General features: G+C 36.6%; 1 protein-coding gene across 2 annotated transcripts in view; it reads right to left on the bottom strand.

Moving 5' to 3' along the window:
* The window catches only part of SLC44A5 (solute carrier family 44 member 5), a 311252-nt gene that overhangs the window by 45766 nt on the left and 245696 nt on the right, over nt 1–19790 (bottom strand). For both annotated transcript variants that reach the window (XM_084873496.1, XM_084873495.1), the window contains exons 6-8: nt 11954–12038; nt 2363–2491; nt 1213–1273 (exon numbers count right to left, since the gene is read on the bottom strand). In XM_084873496.1, coding sequence (XP_084729622.1) covers nt 1213–1273; nt 2363–2491; nt 11954–12038 — 275 coding nt within the window. The remainder of the gene's footprint in view (nt 1–1212; nt 1274–2362; nt 2492–11953; nt 12039–19790) is intronic.

Here is a 19790-nt window from a genome sequence, read left to right as displayed (position 1 = left end):
GTGGGGGGTATGCTAGAGGCAGCTGGTCAATGTTTCTCTCTCATAGATGTTTCTAACTCTCTATCCCTCTCCCTTCCTCTCTGTAAAAAATCAATAAAAAATATATATATTTTTTAAAATGGAGAAAATGCCCAGTGTTTTGCCACCTCCAAAACAACTATTTAATATATTGGCATATTCCTTTCCAATTTTTTTTCTTTATTTTAATTTATATATGTTTTTCATTCTAATGCATATAGAATCTTATATTTCATTTAACATTATAATTTTACATAATACTTGTAATACTAAAATATTTCATTTAGTAAACATTTCATCAATTATTTGAGCTTTCTCTTGCTCTTAGGCATTAGAGTATTTTCTTTGTGTGTTTTTTTAGGATGTCCTTTTGGATAACATTATGATGAACATCTTTATGTAAAGATTTTTCTCTATAATTAGAATTATATCCATAAGAAAGGAAAATTATTGATTATTTCATTTTCTTCTAAACAGAGTTAAATAAAGTTTATAAATTTTTAAAGATATGAAATGTTGATTTATTCAGGAGACATATAAATATTTCAAATTTCAAATTATAAAGAAAAGTATATGTCTGTCCATCACTCTCCCAGCAATTTCTGAACAAACATTTTGGTTGAATTCAGGGGTCAGTATTCAGTAAATGTCTGTTTCTGTATGTGTTTATGTGTGTTCATAAAGTACCAAATAATCAGCCTGATTGGGCTTTCAAAAATTAATTTTCAATTTTTTTATATGTGGGTGTTTATGCATCAAAACCCCAAACTCACACAACTCCAGTGGAAATAGCCTTGGCTAGTGTCAGGAGAATGAGCATTAGCTTTGGCTTCTTTCCTAATTAACTCTGGGGTCTTGGGCCAGTCTTGGTAATATTATTGACCTCAGTTTCTTCCATTGTGAAATAAGGGAGTTAAATTTTTTTAAGAATATATTTTATTGATTTTGTACAGAGGGGAAGGCAGAGAGATAGAGAGTTAGAAACATTGATGAGAGAGAGTCATCAATCAGCTGCCTCTTTCACACCCCCGACTGGGAATATGCCCGCAACCAAGGTACATGCCCTTGACAGGAATCAAACCCGGGACCCTTCAGTCCCCAAGCCGACGCTTTATCCACTGAGCCAAACCGGTGTTAAATTAAGCAACTTCTTCATAGATTCTATATTTCTAAGGTAAAATAATAACCACTTACAAGGTTTGCTTGGAAAAATCGCTGCTGGACAATCATCATCCATTACTATTTGTGAGAGAGTCTAAAATGGAAGAAAGAGTATGTTAACATTTCAAAGGCTATGTGATGACATCTTTTACTCTCAATATAGAACCCTTGTCCATTAAAAGCTCAGTTGCATAATAATCTCATTATTCCAAATTACTCCCCTAATAAAAGTATTAGTGAGATTATCATACCCACATAATTGGTTAACAAATGCTCTTAAATGCTCTAACTGAAATTCAATTGAATCAACAAAAATAAAACCAGACCCTCTGAAATCAAGGCACACCTTTGAAAGTATGTAACTCTTTAAAAAAAATAAAAGAAAAAAAGAACTCAGCCAGTGTTGCTCAGTGGTTGAGCATTGACCTATGAACCAGGAAGTCAAGGTGCGTTTCCTGGTCAGGGCACATGCCTGGGTTATGGGCTTGATCCTCAGGAGGGGATGTGCAGGAGGCAGGCAGGCAGGTGATCAATGATTCTCCTTCTCATCATTGAGGTTTCTATATCTCTCTCCCTTTCCCTTCCTCTCTGAAATCAATAAAAATATTTTTTTAAAAAGAAAATAGGTGTGAGTTACTTACTGAGTCTCTAATCCTTAAATTTTCTTCTGGAAAGAACAACATCTTCTCTAATTTGGAAGCCCTTAATACTAATTAAGCTTTCAAATTCCCTTATAATTCATAAACCTAGGTAGGGTTTGGGGATTTTTAAAAAATGAATAATTATAAGTGAGGGTTGGAAGTAAAATTTTACATGTTATTTATTAAACAGGGAGCTTCATCAATGCATTAATAAAATAGTGACTGCCAATGACATTAAGTCTTAGCTCTTGACAGCAAAAACTTCCATCCAAGTAGAGAATTTATTGGTGTCAGGGAAAAGTTGAAGCTAACTTTCCAGACTTACGTCTTGCATAACCCCCCAAACCTACAAAATGTGCTATAAATGATATGTGTGTTTTTCTATGTATACCTGCATGTGAGCACATGTTTTAATGGAATGGTACCTTTAGTAATCATTTCCTATATTTGGGAGCTCATTCAGTTACAAATGCTCAAGCTTCACTTGATATTGAAATAAAAGTTAAATTATTTTCTAAATTTATATACTTGAACATACATACCTGTGCAGGGCGAAAAATAGGGGACTTGCAGAACTGGCTATAATAGTCCCAAGAGTGTTTGTCTCTTTCAAATGGAAATTGCATTTCCAAATAGGTTAAAAATTTTTCTGGGCACTTGGAGACACAGATCTATGTAGAAAAGGAACACAATGGTGGGAACTGAATTAAGCAGAACAAACCAAGGATACATCTATAAGGTTAGACTTCTAAAGTACTCAACATGATTAAGAGCAAGCACCATTTTCCATAAAAGAAACTAAATCAACTTTCTAATCATATTGTAAATAATGAAATTTCATATACTGATTGTTAATCTCTACTCCTTGCCCTTCGATGTTGTGTTCTGTTAAAATGATAAGATGCTGCCAATGATGGACTTGTTTTTAACTTTTGATTTTCAGATAATTGTAGATCTACATGCAACTCTGAGAAACAACAGAGTCCACATACTTTTCAGCCAGTTTTGCCCAATGGCAATAATTTGCATAACTATAGTAGAATATCACCACCAAAAAATTGATTATGTTACAATACATTAACTTTATTCAGATTTTGTCAATTTTTCCTGTGTAGTGTATATATTTTTAGGGTTAGAAACTTGCTTCTTTTCTTATATTTGAATAAAATGATGATTAAAATGCTCCAAACATTGATAACTTATGCTACTAATAACAATCAGTGCAATTGAATTATCAACAATTCTCAAAACATAATTGGGGTTTTGTTACCATTAGAAACTAACAAAATGAGGGCTATTTGTGGCAATCAATTGTTATTATAGTCTTTTAGCAACACAAGTCACATGTAGGCAGAGAGGTCACCGATGCAATTATTTCACGTTAATAAACTTTGGGGACCTATTAATGCTAAACCAGATCCCTCTGCTAGTCCGCAGAGCCGCAGTGGTATGACTGAAATCCAATTAGTAACTCCACAGAGAGAAACTAGCATTACAAAAATAAATAAATAAATAAAAATAAAAATAAAAATAAATGCACTCCAATGGTTTTGTTTTTCCTTGTAAAAAAGAAAGAAAGAAATCATATTAAGTCATGAGAGGTGAAGTCAATTCTTCTTGCACATTCTCTCCTTCACCTTCAGTTGCTCCTTGTGACTTGCCCCACCTCCCGATTGTATACTTTGCTAACTATTCTTACTTGCCAGATGCTAGTTCACCTTCATTGGCAGTTAGGTGGAAACACTGCTGCTGAGCTCACATCTTCTCAGCTTTGGGCCATGTTTCTGCCCACAAGGACATGTGTTGGCCCCAAAGATAAGGTAATAGGTGGATAACTAAATGAACACCTTAAATCTCAAACAGTTGATATTGTTTTATAGTAGCAGCAGTCTAATTCTTTCTAGAAGTTTTGAAAACCCATCTCCATACATATTTTCTCTTTCTTAGTGTTTCATACACACATGAGCACACACACACACACAATCACATACATACTCATACCTCTAGAGTAGGGGTGTCGAACTCAATCAGAGAAGGGGCCAAAATCTAAAATCCAGCCTAAATCACGGGCCGAATGGTTTACTGAACAGTCACAAACTGACAATGTCATAAACTGACAGCGGAGTGCAGTGATGACAGCGCGGTGCGGGCCACATTGCAAGGCCTGGCGGGCTGGATTTGGCCCGTGGGCCTTGTGTTTGACACATGTGCTCTAGAGGGATTATCAGAAGTTTCACAAGTATCTCTACAAAAGTTGAAGAACCATTTAGGGACATTCACAACATCTAATATACTTACTTTTTTTTCTTGGAAGAAGGCAACATTTGTATTAATGCAAATGTCAAAAGCTCACTCTGATTACAGCTAAGCTGAATAAATCATTAACATAGTAGGAGCCACCTAACAGAAAATTTTACTTTGATAATTTATTAAATTACTTTGAAAGAGAACTAAACTAGTCCTCTAGTGGATACATTTAAATGGATTTATAAAGGTGAATACTGAAGGTACTAATGCTTTCTCAGCCTTTAAATGATGGTAAGAATTCCTGAGTTGGGACACTGATGGTTTGTATATTTATAAATAGATACACATACAATTTATACTTTTACATAGATAAAAGTCCTGTGTAAGCAACCCATAAAAGAGAGTAATTAAGTGGTATAAAAGTGGTTTGGTAAAGAGAAGCACATCAAATTTTATCCCAGACACAAAATGAGCTGTTAGAAAACAATATAGCAACTGCTCTTTACTCTCTCCTTCTATCAGACCAATTTGTTCTGATTAGTAGCAATCAACATGTAATTAGCCAAAAATGAAGGTCACATTGAAGCTGAGCATCATAATTGATCATAAATGCATTTGAAACATGTCTGGACCATACTGACAGTTAACAAACAACAAAATACATAAAAGTATGGCCTGGATCAATAGATAAACTATTCCCTGGCAGACTAAAAGTAAGTCTGAATTATTGGCAGATAAATTATATTCTCAGTTCTGATTCTTTCAGTAACCACAAAGGGGCACTATGACTGTAGTAGTTCTTCATCAGTTAACTTAGTACAATTTCAATTCATTTAGGTTTTAACATTCTAATACAAATTACAATTTGGTGAGTGAAAGAGAGAGTTATATTGAAGGTTAAACCACTACATTAACTAGGAAGAAATAATAATATAGTTAATAATTTACAAAACCACAAGCAAGCATAATGTATAAGGATTTATTTTGTTTTTCATTATGGGAATGATAAATTTGTACATTATAACAGAAAAATGCCTAGACTGGGAGTAGGAAGCTACTCCTCATTCATTCATTCATTCATTCAATAAAGATTTACTGATCACTACTCTGTGCCTATTCTAGGCATTGGGGATATAATAATGAACAAAACAGATAAAAATTATTGCCCCTAAGAAGTTTACCTTCTAATAGGGAGATATAGATAACAATACATAAGTAAAATTGTTTGTTTAAGGACAGTGATAAATGCTATTAAAAAAAAGAAAGAAAGGAGGTTGAAGGATGAAAGTTAGCTTGGTGGGATTCCCATTTTAAATAGTTAGTCAAGGAAGGTCTCACTAAAAAGGTAATGTCTGAAGAAAGATTTGAAAAAGACTAGTGGTCAAGCTGTAGACGCCTGAAAACAAAGTACTGTAGGCAGGGAGAGCAGCAAATCTAAGGCGCTGAGGCAGGAGCTTTCCTGTATCTTTGGCAGACAACAGATGGCCAGCATGATTCAAAAGCAGGGATCAGAGGGAGAGTAAGTACAGCCTGTGCGGTCGGAGAGCCAGGCAGCCAGTAAAGGGTCTTGTAGGCCATTGTTAGAATTTTGGCTTTTAATCTGAGTAACTTGGGAGGTTGTGGTGCTGGGGGTGAGCAAAAGAAAGACATAATGTGACATATTTAAAAGGATCACACTGGGTGCTGGGTAGAAAAAATACTGCAAAGGATTAGAGTTTGGGGGGCAAGGATAGAGATAGAGAGACCAGCCAGGAGGTCACTGAACTTATCTAGAATCATAAAAAATTATGAAATCTCCCCAAAAAACAAAATCAGAAATGAAAGAGGTGAAATAACAACAGACCCCAATGAAATACAAAGGATTGTAACAAAATACAATGAACAACTCTATTCCAACAAACTGGACAACCTGGAGGAAATGGACAGATTCCTAGAAAAATACAACCTTCCAAAACTCAATCAGGAAGAATCTAAAAACCTCAATAGACCAGTGACTTGGGAAGAAATTGAAACAGTCATCAAAAAACTTCCAGCAAACAAAAGCCCAGGGCCAGATGGATTCACAGGAGAGTTTTACCAAACATTCAAGGAAGAACTAAAACCTATCCTACTCAGACTATTCCAAAAAATTCAAGAGGAAGGAACACTTCCAAACTCCTTCTATGAATCCAGCATCATACTAATACAAAAACCAGATAAAGACAACTCAATGAAAGAGAATTACAGGCCAATATCCCTCATGAACTTAGATGCCAAAATCCTCAACAAAATTCTAGCAAATCGGCTCCAGCAGAACATCAGAAAGATCATACACCACGACCAAGTAGGATTTATTCTGGGAATGCAAGGATGGTACAATATCTGCAAATCAATAAACGTGATACATCACATAAACAAATTGAAAGATAAAAATCATATAGTCATATCAATTGATGCAGAAAAAGAATTTGATAAAATCCAACACCTTTTCCTGATAAAAACTCTCAACAAGGTGGGAGTACAAGGATCATACCTCAACATAATAAAAGCTATATATGATAAACCCAAAGCCAACATCATACTCAATGGGCAAAAACTAAAACCATTCCCTCTAAGAACAGGAACAAGACAGGGATGCCCACTCTCACCACTCCTGTTTGACATAGTACTGGAAGTACTAGCCATTGCAATTAGACAAGAAGAGGAAATAAAAGGCATCCAAATTGGAAAAGAAGAAGTAAAGTTATCCTTATTTGCAGATGACATGATATTGTACATAAAGAACCCAAAAGACTCCATCAAAAAACTAATAGACTTAATAAATGAATTTGGCAATGTAGCAGGATACAAAATTAATGCCAAGAAATCTATGGCATTTCTAAACACAAATAGTGAACTTGCAGAAACAGAGACTAAAAAGGCAATCCCATTTACCATAGCACCAAAAAAATTAAGATACCTAGGAATAAACTTAACTAAGGAGGTAAAAGACCTATACACGGAAAACTACATGACACTGAAAAAAGAGATAGAGGAAAATGTAAACAGATGGAAGAACATACCATGTTCATGGATTGGTAGAATCAACATCATCAAAATGTCCATACTTCCCAAAGCAATCTATAGGTTCAATGCACTCCCCATTAAAATACCAACGGCTTATTTCACTGACCTAGAAAAAAACTCTTCAGAAGTTCATTTGGAACAACAAAAGACCCCGAATAGCTACAGCAATCCTGAGAAAGAAGAGTAAAGTAGGAGGGATCTCAATACCAGATTTCAAGCTGTATTACAAAGCCACTGTTCTCAAAACAGCCTGGTACTGGCACAAGAACAGACATATAGATCAATGGAATAGAATTGAGAACCCAGATATCAACCCAAATCACTATGCTCAGTTAATATTTGACAAAAGGAGGCACGAACATACAATGGAGTCAAGACAGTCTCTTTAATAAATGGTGTTGGGAAAATTGGACAGATACATGCAAAAGAATGAAACTAGATCACCAACTTACACCATACACAAAAATAAACTCAAAATGGATACAGGACTTAAACATAAGAAGGGAAACCATACAAATACTAGAGGCATCCACAGACAGCAAAATCTCAGACATATGCCAAAAGAACTTCTTCACTGATACTGCCCCTAGGGCAATAGAAGCTAAAGAGAAAATAAACAAATGGGACTACATCAAAATAAAAAGCTATTTTACAGCAAAAGAAACCATCAACAAAACAACAAAAAAGCCAACTGTATGGGAGAACATATTTGCAAATGTTATCACTGATAAAGGTTTAATCTCCAACATCTATAGACAGCTTATACAACTTAATAAAAGGAAGATAAATGACCCAATTAAAAAATGGGCAATGGATTTAAATAGAATCTTCTCAAAAGAAGACAGAAGGAAGGCCAAGAGGCACATGAAAACATGCTCAAAGTCACTAATTATCCGAGAGATGCAAATCAAAACAACAATGTGGTACCATCTCACACCTGTCAGAATGGCCAACATCAACAAATCAACAAATGACAAGTGTTGGCGAGGTTGCACTGCTGGTGGGAATGTAGACTGGTGTAACCACTGTGGAGAACAGTATGAAGCTTCCTCAAAAAACTGAAAATGGAACTCCCATTTGACCCAGCAATTCTACTCCTATATCCCAAGAAGCTAGAAACACCAATCAGAAAGGATATATGCACCCCTATGTTCATAGCAGCACAATTTACAATAGCTAGCATTTGGAAACACCCTAGGTGCCCATCAGCAGATGATTGGATCCAAAAACTATGGTATATCTACACAATGGAATATTATGCTGCCATAAAAAAGAAGAAATTCTCATCATTTGCAGCAACCTGGATGGAATTGGAGAACATCATCCTGAGTGAAACAAGCCAGTCAATGAAAGAGAAACACAACATGTCCTCACTTATTTATGGATGATAAAGAACATTATAAACTGAAGAACCAAAAGATAGATATAGAGACAGTAAAGCAACAAGCAGACTGTCAAATTGCAGCGGGGAGGGTAGGGAGATCTGGGGGAGATAATAGATCAACGGAAGGACTTATATACATGCGTATAAGTACAACCAATAGACACAAAACTCTGGGGAGGGAGGACATGTCTGGGAGGGGGTGGGCAATGATATATGTACAAAGATAATAATTTAATACTAATAAAAAAAATATTACAGGGGGGAAAAGTTCCCCAAATATAAAGCAGAAAAAATTTTTTATGAATCCTTAGGAAAAAGAAAAAGAAAAGTAGTTTGGTCCAGGGTATATTTTCAATGGAGACCACAGGAATTAGCTGGCAGCTCAAACATGAGTATAAGAGAAAAAGGAATAAAAAAAAGTAAGTATTCCATTTCATGGTATTCAGAGATGTCCTTACTTGAAATATGAAAGATTATTGATATTGAGAAACAATTGTAGGGATAAAAAAAAATTAGAAATTGAGTTTTGCACATGTTAATTTAACATGCAAACTAAATATCCATATAGAGACATTGCTTAGATGGCTGGATATAAAGATCCATAATTAAGGCAGTACACTTATGTAGAGATATAAACTAGGGAAAACAGCATATAGTGGGTGAGAAAACACAAGACTATGTGAGATAACCAAATAAGTAAATGTAGATTTCACAGAGGATGAGTTTGGTGGAGGAGAGAACTCCAAAGCTTAGAAGATCTTTGAAAGATGAACAGAAACCAGCAAAAGAGACTGATAGGGAGTAACCAGAGAGTTGGGAGGAAATATTAGAAAATGTACACTAGAAGCCAAATGAACTAAGTAAGCATTTTAAAGAAGAGGGATTGATTAAACAATGCTGTTAGATCAAGTAAATATAGATTGAGAATTGATCACTGGTTTAATAATATGAAGGTAAATGTTATCATTTGGAGTAGCAGTAAAAGCCTGAATGAGAATAAAGAGGATTTAGGCATATTCTACTGATGAGTTTAAACAAACAAAGAAAAAAAGGTACAAAGATACAGAGATGTTGCTGGAGGAGGATGTGCTATCAAAAAGATAATTTTTCAAGATAGAAGAAATAACATCATGTTTGCATACTGATCATGATGATTTAGTAGAGAAGAAAAATGGCAATAAAAAGAAAAAAACAGGAAATTTCTAGAGTGGTGTGTTTGAGCATGTGAGACAAGATTAAAGGCACAAATGGGTGTCAGTGTGGGGGCTTTTAAAAATTGTCTTCTGAATGTTTATACTTTCTCAGTGAAATAGGAGGCAAAGTCAGAGGCTGCCATGGATATTGGGAAGGAGATCTTGGAGATTTGAGGTGAGAGGAGAAGATGTGAAAGTGTTTCTACCACCTTAGGCTAGCAAATGAACAGGGGCCTACAGTGCGGTTGTGGCATTGCAATGAGGGCCCACTTGAGGTTAGTCATCCTGAATTTAAAGGATGTTGGTGTGAGCTGCATTTAGCCTGAAATGAGGTTTTGTCAGGGAAGTACAATGAGGTGAGGGGGACAAAGAAATTGAGGGTTTCCATAAGGGAGTGATTTTAAAGAAGGACCATGGACTGTAAGTCAAGTAAAGAGGGAAATGAAAGCATGAGGGAACTGAAGGACACTTTGAAGGGGTGAGGATCAGTGGTTAGAAGGTCCTGGTGAGGTAGAAGAATCATTAAAATGTGAGAGACTGACATGGTCAGACCGTGGGATGTTTGAAGTAGTATGACAAAGGGTGGTAATTATTGGTACTGACAAGATCAAGTATTTAACCTTGGCAGTGGGCTCTAATGCAAAATAAGGTCTGTGGTAGAGGTGGTCACAGAACTAAGATGTCAATATACCAAGTTGGTTTTAGTTTCAGAAGGAAAAAAGATATCAAAAGTCTTTGACAGAGATGAGGAAGAAAGAAAGAAAGCAAATCAACAAACAAATTCAAGGAAAGATCTCTCTCTGGGTGTGGTTTACTGGCACACGGAGCCAAAAAGATGGAAATCAGTAGCTACTATGTTCTTGAGGTAGTTGTACTGCCAAAGAATTCACGAGCCAACCTAAAAAGGCCTTTGACAGTTAAACTAATGTTTGAGGTACTAAAACTTGCACAAAAGGAAGAGAGCTTCAAAGCTATACGGTCCTCAAGAGAGCATATTTCCAGTGCTGGGCAATGGTGTGGCCTGGAGGCTAATGAACAAGAAATAACCTTCCAGGTGGTCCAGCAAGAGATAATTGGATGCAGTGGATTAGGGAGCTCCTCTCAAAGAACACAATTCAGGTCAAATAAAGGACTCTTCCTTACTGCCATGCACCAGTGTATTTATCATTCCTTCCTTTCTGATGAGAGTTTGTACTTTAATTTTCTTAGTCCCAACCTCATTGTGAATTAAGTGTTGAGACCTGCATCACCCATAGATCCTGGACTTTGGGTTAAAGACAGTGCTATATGGGACTCTTGATGGTCTCCCTTGGGAAGATGGATGTTCTGGAAGATAGATGACTGGAATATGAAGACACAACTAACTGCTTATTGAAATTTGTGGCTCTTGTTCCATGGCACAGAGAAGGCTGATCGGCACGCAACTACCTTGCTTGAATCCTTTCTTCTTGAATCTAGATGTGAACATATAAAACTAATGGGTCGAAGGCAACTGAGTAGAAATGCGTTGTGTGACACTTCTGGCCCAAGGCATTTAAGAGCAGGGGTGCTTTATTCATCCTCTGTTTCCTTCTGGCAGCTGGATGCAGATGCTGAGGACTTGTGAAATGGTAGAGCCATCAGATGAAAGAAGCCTAGAGAAGAATCCCCATTGGCCACTAAGCCTTATTCTGTTCCATGGCAAAAAAGAAACTTGACTTCATTAAGTCAATGAAAAGGTTTATTATTTGCAATACTTAGCTTTACTCTTTATAATACTAATCTGGAGAAAAATACCTCCACTTCTCTGGGCTGTAATTTGTTCATTTGTAAAAATAGGTGGCCTGACAGGTGCGGCTCAGTAGTTGAGCATCAACCTATGAAACAGGAGGTAATGGTTCAATTCCCAGTCAGGGCACATGCCTGGGTTGTGGGCTCCATCCCCAGAGTGGGGTGTGCAGAAGGCAACCAATCAATGATTCAATGATTCTCACCATTTATCATTTATCTCTCTCTCTCTCTCTCCCCCATCATTTTTTTAAAATAAATAAAAATATATTTTAAAAAATACGTGGTTGGACAAGACAATCACCAAGGTTCTTTGGCAATACTAAAATGATTAATCCTTGCTTCATTTTAATTGCATATGAACAAACATAAGGTCATATTCATGTCTTCCCACTTTCCATACATGACATACACAGAAAACTCAAATGGAATTTCTGAATGATTTGTCAAAATTGCTTACAATACCAACTAGACTTTTCTTTTCTTTTTCCTCTTACCTGTGTAGTAGGGCACTGTAGGTTTATCATCACGGAGGGACTAGTACAGCTTAACAGGTTAAAATAAAACAAAATGCTCTTGTTCCTGTTAAAAAATATATATCATCTGTATTACTTTAAACAATAATTATAAATTTAAAAAACAACATAAAATAATCTTTCTAGTTACTATGGAAGTTCCATATCACTATGAAGTTCCATATCACTTCAGACTCTGTACACTTTTAATTTAATATGACTTTAAAAATTGACTTAATTTTCTCTAGATAGCTGCAATACAATCCTCAATTTCCTTTTAAACTGCCTAACATTTAAAGGAACATTTGGTAATAGTAAAAAGTTGAAATAATCAAATCATCTACCAATAAGGGATTGGTTAAATAAAAAAATTCTATAAAATGGAAGACTACATTGTCACCATAAATAATGTTGCAGAAAATATTCCATGGATGGAGAATTTCACAATATATTAATTTTATAAATCATGTTACTAAAGAGTATTATGATATGACTTTATTTTAATTTTGAAAAAATAGGTATAACATGATATGCAGAAACAAAGTATATCTAAATTGTGAAATTACATTTGTTTTATTAATTTTTATACTTTTATGGATCTCCTAAAATAAATATGTATTACTTGGTAATCTGGAAAAAAAAAAGGATATATAAATAGAGTAACATTTCCTTTGTGTTAAAAATTATGGTCAGTGGCAGAGTGATAGGACAGGTTGATAGTCATTATCACTAGCACTGAGTGAAGTGTTATTCTGCCTTTTGGCAAATCATGGTTCGTTCTCTCTCTCTCTCTCTCTCTCTCTCTCTCTCTCTCTCTCTCTCTCTTGCTCTCGCTCTCGCTCTCGCTCTCTCTTTCTAATATGTTTTATTATTTGATTTTAAAGAAAGGGGAAAGGAAAGGGAGAGAGAGAAAGAGAAACACCAATTCACTGCCTCCTGCAAGCAAGCCCCCTACTGGGGATTGAGCCTGCAACATGGGTATGGGCCCTGACTAGGAATAGAACCAGTGACCCTCTCAGACCATGAGACCATGCTCAACCAACTGAGCCACATTGGCCAGAGCACCATGGTTCTCTTTTGAATCTCAATTTCCTCAGCAGCATAGTGGAATAACACCAGCCTTATTTAATTCACAGTGGTGTAGGCAGGACACAAAATAATGTGTAGTGAACTCAGGACAAGAGCTTGTCCAACTTGACTGTGGGTGAGTAAAACTTGGGGTGTATGTTGAAAATCATGATTCCTGACTCCTTCTCAAACCTTGAGAACCCAAATCTCTGGGCATGCATCCCAGGAATTCAGATCTGTTTCCCCTATGCTCCCCAGTAGATTCAGATCAGGGTGGTATATAAATCACACCTTGAGAGAAGCCCTAAACATTTGAGAATGTTCCCAGCACCTTGTCAAGTCCCAGTTAATTAATGTGACTAGATACATAATATAAAATATATAATAGGCTGTTGAATAATACTTTTACTACTTACTCAGAATTACCTACTAGGATCCAAATCTCAGGACAAAGAAAGCTCTCCACAAAAAAAAAAAAAAAAAAAAAAAAAAAAAATGTGGGCCAGACCCTTATATCACTCTACCCCCTTCCTGCTCCTATCTACGTATGCAAAACATGGGGAGAGGAGGTGGATTGCATACAGTGGAGTTGGCAGGATACAATGATCACATTTAAGAGGATTTTCTATCCTTTAACCCAGTGTTTCCCAAACTTCTCTCATGATGAGAATCACCTGGTGGAGTTGTTAAAACACAGATTCCTGAATCCCAACTAAGAAGTGCTAAACTAGAATTTTTGAGAACATATAGGTAAAATTGCATACCTAACTTAGTGCTCTGTATATAACATCTGTCTTAGAGCACTAGTTAGGTATGCAATTTTACCTATATGTTCCCAAAAATTCTAGTTTAGCACTTCTTAGTTGGGATTCAGGAATCTGTGTTTTAACAATACCACCAGGTGATTCTCATCATGAGAGAAGTTTGGGAAACACTTCTCTAACCCATTGAAAGGTTTCTTCCCAGTGCCTACAGAGGGCTCTGAGAGACTCTCTCATAGAGACAAAGGTACCTGTAGGAAGGACAAATGAGCATCGCATTTTCCGATGGACACCACTTACGTTGCAGACTTATAAGGCAGCCCTCTGTGCTCAGTGAGAAATGGGCTCCAAAGAGACCATAGAGAGCTGAAAAAAGTCACTGGGGGCAGGAAAAGAGGAGTGTGGAAGTAGCCTGTTATGGAAGGATGCCCAGTCAAGTATATGGGCTTGCATTTCCCTGGTAGAGATTGGAGGTGAATCACGAGAGATAAAATTAAAGGGGTTGGGAGGAGGGCAAGCTACGCTGATCTCTTAAATCAAAAAAACCATTCAGTGTGGACTTCCCCAGAGAATATCCATTTGGACACCATGAGAGAGCCAGGCATTGGGCGCTCACCTCAAAGAGAATGAGTGATGGCTAGTTAGTTGTATCTTAGTAGCAGTAACAACACCATCTGGGACTAGGACAGGGACTAAAAAAGTGATAGACACTCCTTCTCCTTCCACCCCTTACAACACAGAGAAAGAGCTAGAACCAGAAGAGAGGGAAGAGAAAGGAAATAGTAGACCAGGCCCTCTCTTCCACTTTAAGTTCCCTTGCAGAGTTAAAACCTGAGCTGGAGGAGTGGAAGGTCTGAGATTCGTGTTTTACATTAGACCACATTGAACTTTTTAACAAGAGTGTGACTGGAAAGCAACAGAATCCACTTGAGATACCAGAGTGAGAAGTGAGATGTGAAAGGACATCGTTAAATGCAATGATGGAGGGAAATAAACACATTTCTTATTCGTAATCCCATCGAGTTTAGATGGCTCAAGACCTGGTTATAAATTCATGCACAACACACATGAGGCTGCTTCAGGACTCCACAGAGTCAGCTTGGCTCTTTCACCACCGAGCAGCTGTATCATCCACACAGCCTCATGGTGCATGTGTCTCCAATTTGCACCTAAGCAAATGAATATATTAATGCATGTCATGGATCATTGGAGTCTCTCAGGAGTAGTTAAAACCGTGAGTGGTAAATCAGTAAGTGTCGAGAGCCCCCATAGGTAAAATTGATTTATAACCTACAAAATGCAACATAAGCTCAAGCTATTCACTGGATTGTGTCATCCTTCAGGGAAAGGTTTATTCATCTTTATTCTTCTATCTTGCAAACACTTAGCCTAGCACTCAGCCCATTTTTGTAATTATCAAATGTAATAGAATGCAAGAGACAAATTCCACAATAAGTTTTTTGTTTTTTGTTTTAATCTTAAAATCCTTACTTTTTCAGTACCAATTTGTACTTGTTCTCTTATAGCCCGACTGGTAGCCTTTAATGCCAGTGGACCTCTGATTCCTTAGGTACAAAATAGATGGTGATGGTTGTAGCTGAGCAATTCTGCAGGAGTGACTGAGGAAACCACTCAGTATTTAACTTGAATTATATTTCGACCAAGAAACAGCAAAAATGCCTGACTGTTGCTCAGTGGTTGAGCATCGACCTAAGAACCTGGAGGTCATGGTTCAATTCCCTGTCGAACACATGCCCAAGTTGAGGGTTCTATACCCAGTGTGGGGTGTGTAGGAGGCAACCAATCAATGATTCTCTCTCATCATTGATCTTTCTCTCTCTCTCTCTCTCCCCCTCTCCCTTTCTCTCTAAAATAAATTTAAAAAATATATTTTAGTAAAAGAAGAAACAGCAAAATAGAAGCAACTGCAAACTACTCATTTACTAAAATGATCCTCTATCCACTTAAGCCCATCTTTCTTCTTTCCCAAAACTCATGAAAATAAAAGCATAAAAGTAAAAACATGAAAAAACAAACAAACAAACAAACAAACAGACAAAAACCCTCACTATTCCAGCTAAGGATGTGGAAGATGGCTCTGTTCACAATTATCCAGGAGAGTTTCAACAATTTGGGGAAGATGAAAAGCATATGAGAGTGTGTTGAGTGATGGATGCACCAGAGAGGTTACAAAAAGGGTGGGACATTATTTTGCCTGTTAGAAATCATGAGATATGTTGGACTCAGAGTCAAGAGAAATGTGACCAAAAAATGAGATTAATGGAAAGTTTATATACAAATCTATAATGCAAATCAGCACTTCTATGCTTCTCCCATACACGTGCGCTTAGAATTCTAACATCCAGACCAAAAAAATAAAAAAGTAAGTAAACAGGCCAAAAGAGAGGCCCCTTTTGTTGAATTAACCTTCTGGGAATAACAAGGGCTTCTGTGGGATTTGGCACCCCAGCCTACAACCTTTCATACCGTGGCATTTTGAGAGCCGACGTCTGACAGGCTGTTAGCATCCCTCTAGTTCCTGAAATCTGGCAGCCAGCACATCTGTCATTCCTTCTCCCCCACCCCCTTCTCCCTGGCCCCATAGGACAGAGGCCTCTCTGGAAAACTGACACAGCAGTAGAGCAAATTTACTTGAGAGACCTGGTTCTTCTTTCTTTAGTAAGCATGGAAATGTCGCTTCACTTAGATGCTAAAATGATACAAAACTTATCTGAAAGACCTTTGTCCTCCTCATCTTTCCTGTTTCCCTATCTGAAGACCTCAAGTTGGGTAATTGGACTGCTTCAGAATATGTTCAGAGTTGTTTTAACACAACCTTTTTCTTAAATTATTATTTCAGGGAGGAAGGGAGAAGGAGAGATAGAAACATTAACCTCTCTCAATGATGAGAACCATTGATCAGCTGCCTTCTGTAAGCCCCCTACTGGGGATGGAGCCCGCAACTTGGGCATGTGCCCTTGACCAGAATCAAACCCAGGACCCTTCAGTCTGCAGGCCTAAGCTCTATCCTCTGAGCCAAACCAGTGAGGGCTCTTCCTAAGGTGAAATTTTTGTAGTAGCCACAAGGTGGCATGAGTTCTCACTTTTTAGTGGAAATTCAAAGAAAAAGGAACATACCCAAGTATCATGAATAACTTCTCTGAAATCCAAAAGGCAGAAAAAGTTACACATCAACAAAGCTCTCCATTCTCTCTTGAGTGTTCTCTTTTATTTGTTTTGACATTTTAGAAAACACCCAGTGTTTCTTCTTTTGTATAGGCATGGTTAAACAAAACAAAAATGGCCAAACTCCACATCCTAAATACTATCACACTATTTCTAAACATGGAGTTTAAGCTCAGTTACAAGGAATGTCTTTGAGAGTTGAGAACTAAGGGCCTGCCTTAAGTACATCATGACACTAACAAGTACAAACACTTTAATTTTTATAGTCTAACAAGTATTTTCTGTACTAAATTGTTGGGGGTACCTAAATCGCTTACACATCCTGACAAGTGCATTTCATTTTGAAATGGAAACACTCTCTCATTTATTTGTGTGTTTTTTAAATTTAATGACTTTTTTTGTTGTTGTTGTTGCCAGTTTATGTTCAAGATCTTTAGGACTAGATTAAACATGTAACATGGGAAACCAATGTCACTGCAACTCTATCAATATGCAGCCTAAAGAGCATAGGATTTGGGATTAGAATGTGCTATTTTTTGCCATTTAGTAGTCAGTTGAACCTGAATAAGTACTTTAACCTTTCTGAATTTCAGTTTCCTAATTTTCTAAATGAGAAAAATAATGATGATGTCCACTTAGCACTGTTGTTATGAGAATTTGGTAAGATTTTTACACAGACTTTGGGAACAAATTACTCTCTTATCTGTGCTACCCCTTTATTCTCATTCATTTGATAATTAATTTAATGAGTACCTATTACAATGCCAATGTTGCAGAGGCTGAGGATACAAACAATAAAAAAGACAAAGGAAGTCCCTGACCTAAAAGAAAATGTTGGTTCTGGTAGGGGGAGATAAAGAAGTCAACAAATTTATAATCAGGATAATTCAGGTAGTGATTAAGTACTCAAGACAATACATCAAGGTCTTGTGCCAGAACCTAAACAGAGAAAAGACAATGGGGGTGAGTGTAATGGTTCAGTTGGGTTTGCTAGCATTAGACATTATTCTTAAAGTAGCACACTGCTCCAAACATGCTAGGTTGAAATTTATGATTTATTTTTTTATTGTCTAGTTCCTATTTTAATTTTTCCAGTTTTATTGAGATGTAATTGACACATACACTAGTTTAAGATGTATAACATAATGATTATATATATGTATAAATAATTACTATAAGTTTAGTTAACACTTATCACTTCACATAGTTAGAATTTTTCATTGTGATGAGAACTTTTTATATAGGGTGTCCACCCAAAAAATATAGATACATTTTGAATAATTCTAAAGGCAGTGTATATTAAAATACATTTTATTTTCAAAATTGAGTTATCAGCTGCTAAAGTGTGTATACATTTTTGGGGACACCTGTATATTTTTTTATTGTTAACAGGATTATAGATGATGCCCATTTCCCCCTCCCGTTACCCTCTCCATCCAGCCCCCACTCTGCCCCAGGCCTTAACCAATGCCATTTCTTAAAAAAATAGAACAAAAAATAATCACCAGATTTGTACGGAACTACAAAAGACCCTGAATGGCAAAAGAAATCCAGAGAAAAACTGCAGGTATCACACCACCTACTACAGAGCTACAATAATCAAAACAGTATGGTACTGGTAGACAGAAAGACACACAGACCAATGAAATAGAATCGAGATCCCAGAAGTGAAATCACATGTATATGGGCAAGTAATTTTATTGCTACAGGGGACCTTTAAAAATTTCCCATTTTACAGTACTAGAGACTTAGAGATTTTTATTATTTTTACCATCTGGTGCTCTATTTGTCCTTCATAGAGTGAAGCACATGTTGTCATTGCCTAGGATGTTTTTAGTTGCTAAGGTTAAAATAAGAATTACCACCCTAGAACAGAGTTTAGTCTAGTTGTCTCTACTAGGCAACAAAGACCTTTTATTGGAGTCAATTTGTCCTCTATAAACTCAACCTGACATGATTGTGGGTTTCCTCCCCAACCAAATTTTGGTTTTTCTTGATTGCCTATAAAAATTCTACTCTATGAATTTTTTTAACACCTTCCTGAATCTATTTTTAGATCTGTGTATCTCAAACAATAAGCTCCACAGTTATGGGTGGGCAACACACCAAAGCGTTCTGAGCCTTTTTTGCTCTTAGTGGTAGCATGGGGAGAGGGGACTATTGTTGCTTCGGCTTTTACCATTCAGTACCAACTCTTATAGAAACTAAATTGGTTATTAAAAAAAAAACAACACAGATCTAGTAACAACTCCAATTACTAGTGGGAAAGAAGGCAAAACTTTCTTAAAGTGTGAGATTTATGTTTTTGTTTTGCTTTCTTAAAGTAAAAAAATAAATAAAACATTTTCTGTTTCAATTAACACCGAAAAGGAATTTGATGGAACGTTGGTTCTTGTTTGTTTCAGCTACTCAAGGTCATTGTCTGCAGCCATGTTGCCTTGAAAAGTCTACCACACATGGAGGACTTTCTGGGGGGGGACTCCTCACTTTGAAAGGGGGAGTGATTTATTTACAGCAAACACAAATCTAACAAAAGCTTTATAATGTCTAGCTTTTTAATAGCTACTCAGAACTCAGCCTTCCAAAAGCCATTTCATGAGGCGCTTTAAAATATGGCTTCTGATGAAATCACTGTTCCAATTCATCCATTACCATTATATTTTCATTAAGCAATATCTTCATGAAATCTAACAAAATGCTATATAACAGTGATATCTTGTCTTATGTCATATAGTATGACACTCTCCAAATGCTTATAAACTGTTTCAGGAAAAGGTGGAGGGAAAGCCTTGTTTTTGAATTTC

This window comes from Pipistrellus hanaki, assembly GCF_964339955.1.
Source record: "Pipistrellus hanaki genome assembly, chromosome: 2".
Lineage (NCBI taxonomy): Eukaryota > Metazoa > Chordata > Mammalia > Chiroptera > Vespertilionidae > Pipistrellus > Pipistrellus hanaki.
This window is presented reverse-complemented; position numbering and strand designations above follow the sequence as displayed.